General features: G+C 40.5%; 1 protein-coding gene across 1 annotated transcript in view; it reads left to right on the plus strand.

The window, feature by feature from the left end:
- ACER3 (alkaline ceramidase 3) overlaps window positions 1–9,092 on the plus strand; it is a 58,876-nt gene extending 49,784 nt beyond the window's left edge. Inside the window, exons 7-11 of the mRNA XM_086481642.1 lie at window positions 877–935; window positions 4,215–4,316; window positions 7,047–7,151; window positions 8,755–8,800; window positions 9,039–9,092. Of these exons, the coding sequence (XP_086337768.1) occupies window positions 877–935; window positions 4,215–4,316; window positions 7,047–7,151; window positions 8,755–8,800; window positions 9,039–9,092 (366 nt within the window). The remainder of the gene's footprint in view (window positions 1–876; window positions 936–4,214; window positions 4,317–7,046; window positions 7,152–8,754; window positions 8,801–9,038) is intronic.
- The last annotated feature ends 924 nt before the right edge of the window (window positions 9,093–10,016 follow it).

Genomic DNA, 10,016 nt, shown 5'->3' on the forward strand with positions numbered 1-10,016 from the left:
TTGGCAGGAGGAAAACAGCGTTCAGAATAAAAAGCACGGAGAGTGATTTAGTGCCACCAGTGTCTGAAAATCCTGCTGCAGTGGCTTAGGCATCGCTTTTCAGGCATGGCTCGCCACATTTCTTCTCCTCTTTAGTCTGTGCGTCTCGGAGATGGTGTTATGTGGATCCTAAGTTTGTGAGTAAAAAAAAGGAAGAGTGGTTTAAAGATCGAGGCAGAAAATAAATGGTTGCTTTGACTTTTTATGTAAGTCAGGTGATTGCGTTCAAATTCATCAAGCCTACAGTGAGCTAGATTTTGCTCATGGATCTTTTCAGAGCATTCAGCCTTCCCACTGTATAATTAGATTGAATCCCAACAATCTGTTAATAGTTGGTTTTAAATGCTTCCTGGAAAGTTTCTTCTATACTGGTGCTCAGTGTGGGCATAGTGCATAGTCTATTCACGTGTTTGCTTTCAGGAAAAAATACTAAATCAGTGTTGGAAGTATAGCTTTCAAAAACAGTTTTAGCTGATGCTTACGCAATCCTGGGCTAAAATGCACAGATACAGAAGAGATGATAGGAGTTAGTTACCATTTTGATTTCAGGATGCCGACTGAGTGCCATCTAGCGTTTGCTTTCCCATTCAAAAAAGTGAAACAGCGGTTTTACATGACTGACTTTTCCTGTAACTGCATAAAGGGCAGGGTTTATAACCATACTTTTATTTGAAACTTTTACAGAAGACTTTCTGAAGAGGACGTTAGAGGGGATACTATTTTCCTGAGACTAAGAAATAAAAATCAACAGAGGCTTCAAATTTTTTTTAATCCTGTAGTGTTTTATAAAGTCTCTCGAATCCAACTGCTGAATTTTATCTCTGTTTTTACTTCCAGGTCATGTATGGAACACTAGTTTCCATTATAGTTCTACGGTCTGTTTATATAGTATTATGGTAAGTAACCATTTAATTCAGCATAGTAAGATTATAACTTAGCATTTGCATCTTTTTTTTCCGGTGGACTTAACATGAGAAACTGGCAATAGCAAAATGTCTTTAACTAGGTACATAACGCTAGCTGATGTGCTCTGCTTGGTTGAAAGGGAACGGCTCCGCTCCTTGTGGTTTTTTTTTGAAGCCACTGGAATAACATAAACCAAAACTGAGATCTCTACACTTATAGTCAGTGTTCACTGCCAGGTGTTCTGCTAGTGACTTCAGCTGCTGGCCTGGGATTTCAAAGGGAATGGAATTTCTGTCTTCATATCGCTGGGCAACGTGTGAAATCTATTGCCAGTGTCCAAACTAATGGTGGTACTTGGAGAGAAGTGAGAGTAAGACTGCAGGGCTGAACCATTGGTTAATATTTTCCTTTCCTCTTCCCTGCTCAAGTATCTCAAATTCAGGTGTAAAAGATAGTAACACAGAAGGTTAAATGATAGTTTTCCGTACAGTTTTGACTGGTTAAAGTTAGGTATACATTATGGAAATTCAAATAGAAACTGTTTATAACAAACAAAAGGGTATTAGGAATGTTAGGAGACATTGAGAAGCATTAGAATCATCAGGGCACGTACTTGGTGGGTAAAAGTGAAGAAAAAGGGATTGAATCAGTATTGGAGTAAAACACACCTTTAGCTCTCAGGGTCTCAGGCGGTTGCCTCTTCTGTCTCTCTCATGTGAGTAGTTGGTGTTCTGGTGTGTTTGGGGATTGCCCCTGAAAATTACTGATTTCCCTTTATTGTCTTCATTCTAAACATACTTTTTGTTAAACTGTTTCAAGTTACACATGTATCTGTTCGGGAACACAAAGAAGACTTTAACAAAGGTGTGAATTTAAAGTAGCGTCATTGAATCACCTTCCAGTTGCAATTTCAGTTAGTTTGGTTTGACTTTCCCCAAGAAATCCTCACAAACCAAGTGTACATGTTCACAGACTTTTATTGAGCAAGAAGAACTCAAAACTGATAGCATGTTGCGTGCAGCTTTAGAAGCAATCATCAGTTTAAAGGCACTTTTCAAACCCATGAACATGGAAATTTTAATCCTAGCCTAGAGATCTTAGGTGGTGTTACCTTAACTCACTTCCAAGGGAAACTAAGTTGAATCAAGTTCAGGTCACTTTGATTTCATTATTGTACAAGGATTTAGCACAGTTCTAGTCCCTTAGATTAAATTTCTTTCTCTCTGTCTCGACAAACCCTTGGGCTGCTAACTTTCCAGTTCTGCAGATTCCACACACTTGTGCATTCTCATTAGCTCTGAAGCATTTCATTGTCTTCTGTCACTATCAATAACGGCACCATCCTCCCTCCCAGGGTATCATTCATTATTTTCCTCCAGCACAGCCTGTCTCTGAAGTTCCACCTACTTTTTTGCTTCATTTTTTTTTAGGGCTTTGGAGTGTATTTTCTTAATTAGCTGGATCACATCATTGCAACATAACCCTACAAAGCCTTGCTTCCCTTTTTGGTTGTGTTAAGCAAACTGGTTAGAACGTTGGGATGGGGAGAGAAGTAGGTTTAAACTTTTAACTGAACTACTACTAATTTTAAATTAATTCTGCTAGAGAAGCTGTGCCAAACTGAAGGTACCCTTTCTTTTCTGTAGAAGTCACCCCCAAATACACTTTTGGATTTACTTTCTCTGCATTGCTAAAACATATTCCTGTCTTTCCATTGCTAGTGCTAGCTTTTGTCCAAGCCTGTTTCAACTTACGTATCAACCCTGATTTCTGCTTAGTTTGTTTCTTACTTCCTTAATATATATTAGGTTCCTGTCACTCATATTTCTTAGTGCGGGGCTTGAAGTCACTCTGAGCTTAGAGTAAAAAATCTCAAAGAACAGCATGTTATCCCTTCCAGGCTGGTATCTCCTCCTACCCTCATAATTGGTTCCTGTTCCTGCCTGTTTCCCCCACACTTTTAATCTCTTCCTTGGGTGTGCTTCCTTCCCAAGATTACAATTTGGCAATTGTTGTTCTCTGTTCACAAAACATGTTCCCTATGAATAAGTGATGCCAGCCTCTCTCTCATTCCTTCACAAACCAGCACCATTTATTCCCTGAACAATTCTAGCTATAATTACCTAATTACCAGCATGTGTAATGTACCATTTAGTGCTCTTTCATGTCCTGGGCTTGCTTATGTCTCTAGAGCACTGACTTGGGAATATTACAGTGTAGTCTCTGCCATGAACTGCGTGGTGCTCCGTGCATTTATTAGACTAAACAAATAATCATTGTGTTAGTTTATATTGGCAGTGCTCTTGTTGTTAACAACTTCCATCTGGTTAGCTTGCCCCGTGGAAGAAGCTCTACCTTTCGTGTTTTGCACATTTTGGTTGCCAGTGCTCATGGCTCTGAAACATCCACTGTGGAGAAGCAGCAGCTCAGGAACGTATTTTAACCCAGGATTTAAACTGTGCCTCCATAATGCTTAAAAATAACTTGAACAGTGTGTCATGGCAGGCTTTTAGGGTTGGAATTGGGTTTGCTTTTGGACTTATTAGTGGGAAAAGACCAAACACCATGAACTTCCCTGTAGGAAGTTTACAATTCCATGGTCCAACCTGAATGCAGAAAGTGAGGGTAAACTTATTAATGAGGCACTTACACTGAGAATCAGATGCAAGAATTTCCCATATCCTAAAAAGGATTTTTTTTGTCCCTCTCAAAATGAAATGGGCGTTTTTCTATCCCCAGTAGAACTCAACGATAAAATCCAACATGAAATTACCACTTTCTAAACCCATTCATTTGGTTAGTTGTTGGACACGGTGGTCTGTGTTCTCAAAAGACTACAGTTGTTTTGAAAGACCTTCTTTAAACAAGTCTCCTAGTATAGGGACATCATGTATTGGAAAAGAGACGCCTCTTTTGGGAGAGTTCTAATTTGTAACATGGCTATTTTTTAACTGAAAGATTTTTACATGGGGCTGAAGAATTAGTACCTTTTAGCCATCCTCAGGTTTCCCAGTATTTAGGGGAACAGTAAAAATAGAGAAGTGAAACATGTAAAAGACCAGTCTCGGAGACTGTGAATTTAGGAGAGAGGGGAGGAGGTAAAATACAATACTTAAATAGATGAGATTTGAAGTTGATATTTTTCCTTTTGGGGAAAAAAAAAAAAAAAAAAGCAGCTGTTTATTTGTGTGTAATAGTATTTATGTATGTTACAAGCTGCCTTTGAGGAATCTTGAACTAAACTTTGCGTTATTTCTCTCTCTCCCTAGGGTATACCCATGGCTTAGAGGTCTAGGCTATACATCTTTAACTGTATTTTTAATGGGATTTTTTCTCTGGAATGTGGACAACATTTTCTGCGATAGATTGAGGTGAGTTCTTTCATTTTGCCTGGGTAGTTCTTAATAGTCTTTCAGCATAAAGCTTTGTTTTTCTGTGGTGTATATTCAGTCCATCTCATGGTATGTATGGTATGTTGCCTACGAAACGTTCACAAGGGTTTTATCCAGTTTGCTCATGACTAGGTTCAGGACTCAATAGGGTTTTTTTTTAACGTTTTTTTATCCATGAGTAGATTTATTTTTTCAAACAGTTGATATTTCTCTTTAACTTCAGTTTAAATTGAGAGAAAGTAATGTCACTGGAGTAATTTTGAGGATCTGTGGCTTACTAAAGCCTGATATTCACACTTGATTTCATCTGAATGAGGTTTTTTTCATCCTGCCTTTTGTTTGTTTGTTTGTTTCTGCTCTTGCCATTTCCCAGGAAAATGTCAAAAGCAGTAGTTCTGCAGGTTAAAGAAATCTCTATTGCAATGTATCTGTCACCAAGAAACAACAGCTGCTTGAGTGTCTCAGAAAGAACAGTAGCTGTGAGCCAATACCCCGTGCTTGGCTGTCATTATTAGCCTGAAGTCTTCTGGCTTAGCACTTGTAGAGGCGGCCAGGAAAGACTTCCTCTCTGTTTAATGTGTTGCCAAATGGGGTAAAAAAGGCTTCCAGGCAAAGCTTGTAGGAACACACCATCTCATCATATGGCTAGATACCCTGTCTGTGCCAGAAGGAACACCAGTCCAGCAGGTGGTCCTCTTAATAGGTGTTCCTCTGGGACTGGACAGCTGCATCATGGCACCTTTCCTTGGCTTCCTTGTGATGCTTGTGCTCCATCACAAGCTGGAATAGATGGAAAGATTGATGCCAGCATCCCAAAATCCATTCTTGACTGTCTGATGCACTTATGCCGCTGAATCTGTCGTATACAGAGTTCTCCTAGCAGGTGGCTTTGTCAGGATCAGAGCACAGTGTGCTGTAAAGGAGTCTAGTGTTTCCCAGCTGTCCCTTTTGGCTCTGTAGTCCCTGCATTCGGTTAGGCCAACTAAAAGTTAACTCCAACAGAGTTTTCTTGAAACTTTTTTTAAAAAATAGAAGTGTACTGAAAGAATACGTGGTGCCTCAGCCCTAAAACATGCTTGATACAGATGGGGTAGAAAAGTTATTTGCCAACACAGGTGGGTGGGTAGACAGTGACTTTGCAACTATTGGCATCAGGGTTGATTTTTGCAGCTGCATCACATCCCCGGTGAGATCATAACCCCCAGTTCACCAAGCCTGCTGAGTGCTGCAGGTCCGTGGGGCTTTTGAGCTCGTTCCTAGACTAAGTACTTTTTTCCCCACCCTTATTTTGTAAAGGGGAAAAAAAAAAAGATAGCATACTTCATGTGGTGCTTGTTCCGTTATGGTGCTGGAAAAAAATGCATACACTTGTTTACTAGCTTTAATCAGATGTCTGCAGAGCCTTGAATTTCTTCAGATGGTATTGTAACTGAAGCCTTTGGAGAAAATATATTCCAGTTCCTTGCAATTTTTTGTTCTCTGAAGGCCTGACTTGTGAGTCATCCACCTACCTGCTCTTTTTTGTTTTAATGTTCAAAATTGTATTTTGGTTCAGGCTTTGGTTTTCCATTTTGCATTAAGTCTGCAGCTTGTTTAAAATAAAAAAAACCCAACAACAAAAAGCACTTAAAAAACCATCTATAGCACTCAGCTTCCCTGGTTGGATCCATGTAGTTTCGAATTTGAGCTTTGAGATTTTTCTGCCGTGCAGAGGCTCGGAGGCTGTGCCGGGGTGCGCTCTGTATGTTCCGCTATGTCGTTTCCCAGGCTGACTGAATCAAAGCTCTGTGTTCATATTTGTCACTGAGCAGCTCTGGAAACTTAAGCAGTAGCTCAGGGATTAGCGTTTCGTCAGGGGGACTGAACACTGCAACATCAAGCATTAAATGAATATTCCAGAAGCTGCAGATTTTTCTTCCTTAACACCTGCAATCATTGTTTTCCGTTTTTTGTTTTGCCTGAATGTGAAATGAAAGTCAAAAAAGAAGACAAGCAGATGCAAACATTTGCTTCACCGTCAACCGAAATAGGCGTTACCTGCAGAAGCCTAGTGAGCAGGAGAAATCAGGGCAATGTAGTTCCTTCCCTTTCTTTCCCTTATCTCCATCCTCTTCCCAAATAGCTCACCTCGTAGCTGTGCAAAATACAAAGCATATTGATAGAGTATTTCAGACCCTCTACTTTCATTGCTTCCTCACTAAACACTGATATTGTCCGTGTTTCAGAGCACTACAGAGAAAGACAAACTAAGCTTCCATGGATCTGGAGAATAGGTGGTGCAAGTGCCGGCTGTAAAGTGGTGATGTCTGATGGATCCTATTTCCTCTCTCTCAGACTCAGCATTTCATCCTACAGACAGTAGTTCACAGGGTTTTGGGGAGCAGAATGATCATTTGGGACTGGGGGATGCTATTATTTCCTGAGATTTGAGTCCAGAAGTAACTGGTCACTCATTGTATGAGGAAGTGTGCGCTTTCTTTAAGTGTGTAAGAAAGCCAGTTTGCTGGTATCTTTCTACACTGGCAGTATAAGATGTAACTGCTGTTCCTCACCTGCTGAAAGCCTGACGGCGTGAAACCTCATTCATGAAGCACATTCCTGAGATACAGAAACAGTGATGTGTGGCGTGGCAATCAAGCACTGTGATTTGAAATTGCTTAGCTTGAAAAAAACCCACCCAAAACATTGCATGGCGTTTCTTTCTTACAGATCACTACGAGCGAAGATGCCTCCTGTGGTGGGAGCTGTGACACAGTTTCATGCATGGTGGCATATTCTCACAGGCCTGGGCTCGTACCTTCATATCCTGCTAAGGTAGGAAATGTTTTCTAAACTATAGGTTCATAAAACCGGTCTTAGGAGCTTTCCCAGGTTCAGATTTACTTCACAATGCTGTATCGGACAGAAGAGCCGGAAATTTACTTCTTACTAAACTGGTGGGGGTTTTTCTTTCCTCTTTGCAACTGGTCTAAAACCTCTGTAAATTTCTATTCTCCAAAATGTAATCATTGATCTCTTAATAGTCGTGGTTCTTCAGGAGAATGCAGTTCAGAAGTGGGAGCTCTGTAGCGGTTAAACTGCAAACCTATTTGGCGGTGTATTCGTTTCAAAACGTAACCTTTCTGTTCTTGAGCAGCAATCCTGAAGTACATGTTTAATTTTAGAAGCATAACTAATCTTTTTGATAGGCTCTGCCTCTCCTGAAAACTAGCAGGTATCATGCTGTAGAGCAGAAGGGTGATGGCTGAAGTGCTTGGAGCAGAGCTGTTCCCAGAAGCGCAGGATATTAGGTTTAGAAGGAGAACCTAAGTTAGCGGGTCTGCAGCCGGCAGGTTTTTGTCTCTGTTTTTGCTCTATAACACCATCTAGTGGAACCAGGAACAAAAGCAGATTTTAAGCTGGAGCTGGAAGAATTTCTGTAGTTCATTATGTGATGAAATAATGTTTTACCACTTAACCATAAGAGAATGTCTCTTTAACAGGTACATTCTATGTAGCTGAGAAAACTGGGTTACATATCAGTTTTCCTACATCTGACATAATAAGTGCATTTCCAGTAGCTATTCTGATGGCTTTTTTATATGTACCTATATGTACATATATCCATGTGTATCTCTATGTACCTCTCTGAGCATATATAAAACATGTCATGGGGTGTGGAAGTCAGCTGCTCCCTTTTGGCTGACACGTTGTCTGCTGCCCTAAACGGCTTGCAATGGTCTTTTGAAGAACATTCCTTACAGAAAGCAAGCTGATGCAGGCAGTTTGGGTAGCATAGGCAAGGTTTTTCCAGCGTGCTGCACAGAGAAAATAATTTGGGTTTGCATCCTTTAGCCCTTGGGGAATGTGCAGATGCCTGATCTGTCTGTCTTACCCCAACGAACCACGTGCTTTCCCTGCAGTAGTTTCCCAAGTATTTTCTCAGCCACACACTGGCATCACCTATGTCCGCTTAAAAAAAGTGAGGTCACGCACAGTAGAACACCTACAGAGGGGAGAGTGTGTGTAAGAACAACAATGAGATACAGAATCGAGCTATGCGGCTTCCTCACCCTCCCTTAACATCTGATACATTTTGTGGTACACTGATTTGATTTCATCCTTCCAAATGGCACGCTCTAGTCCCTGTTTAGTCTTTTCCGTAGCGGAGAGAGAATTTAATTCTCTGGGTTTCTCTCTTTCTCCCCACGTAGGTGATAGGGTAGATTAGTTTGTTAATGATAGTCTAGTATAGAGGTATTGACTGTAGGCCAACGTCCCCTATTTTGCATAAATCTAGGCAGAATAGGTAGCTGTGCAATCACAGTAGCAATTCTTTTCTAGTTGGAAAATAAAACTGGGATTACTACGTCATTATTCTTTCCTATGCTGTCTTATACGTGAAATTTTTTAAGCACACTTTTCTCCTTTTCCTCAGTTTATACACAAGGACACTTTTCCTGAAACACAGGCCAAAGGTGAAGGTAAGGCAGCAATATTTTGTGTCCCATTTTGTGTCCAATGCACTGCAACATTCAGATGTCTTGTGCTTTGAACTTGCATTGGGGCTCACTGACTATGCCCGTTAGGGTGCTAGCTTTGATTTCTGCGTACCTCCCAGGAAATGCAGTTGAAATGATGATTAACAGTGTTTGGTTTCTGTTCTAAGACACGTAATATTCCAGGAAATTTTTCCCCTCTTCCTATTTCTCTTTTTAACAGTTTATTTTTGGAATATGGCCTGTTCTCCTTGTGGAGCCACCCAAGAAGCTTTGACTGGCACCTAGGCAGTCACATGGCAATCACCTAGCCTGGCTGAATAAAGCGATTCAACGGTGACTATGGCTGAAGTGTCAAAAGTTATGGGTCAATTCAAGTACCGTTGCTATGAAAGGACTTCTCTGTGTGACTAGGCCGGCCGGAACAGAGCAGAGAGTTGACACACTAAGGGAAATAACGTTTAGTACAGCTTTATTCTGAGTTGTTAAAGAATAAGACACAATATTTTTATGTATATACTGTATAGCTGTTGATACTAATATTTCGTGCTGGTCACAGAAAACTAACCGTTTTTGAAGTGGATTGCCTATGTTTTTCATTCAGTTGTTCTTTCTGTGGTTTAAACTAATGTTAGTAACTGAATGACAAAACCAGGCCATCGATGGCCAAGCTAAGCGTCTGTGTGGCCTATAGTGAACTGAATGCTTAACCTGAACTACTTTAATCTTGCACTTTTATACAATTAACAAAGTACGTAACGATTGATTTCGGGCTTTATTCTATCTTGCTTTTCCACAGCCTCCTTTGCAATTTTTATTTGAAGCAAAACGCTTGGGATACCTGTGCCATTTAGTTCGTTTTGTACCAAGCTTCCATTCTCTCTTTAGTCCAACGGAGGTGCATCGTGGAGGATGTTCTAGGGTGTGACTGGCAGAAGACACTTAAGATGCTGAAGCATTATAGGAGTTCTTGTTTGTGTGTGGAAAGTGAATTCCTAGTTTGTTTGGCCAGTGATCCATCAGGAGACCGCAGGGTGACTGTATAAACACAAGAAGCACTTTTTAATTTTTTTATACTTATTATTTACATGCCTCCCTTTTCTATCCCTACTTTTTACTCCCCATGTCCCATTTACACTACAGGTTGACAATTACCTTAAGTGTGTGCTAGTTCAGCTTTGAATTCATCTCTGTCCCATTA

The sequence above is a fragment of the Leptosomus discolor genome, chromosome 1, assembly GCF_034619465.1.
Source record: "Leptosomus discolor isolate bLepDis1 chromosome 1, bLepDis1.hap2, whole genome shotgun sequence".
NCBI lineage: Eukaryota > Metazoa > Chordata > Aves > Leptosomiformes > Leptosomidae > Leptosomus > Leptosomus discolor.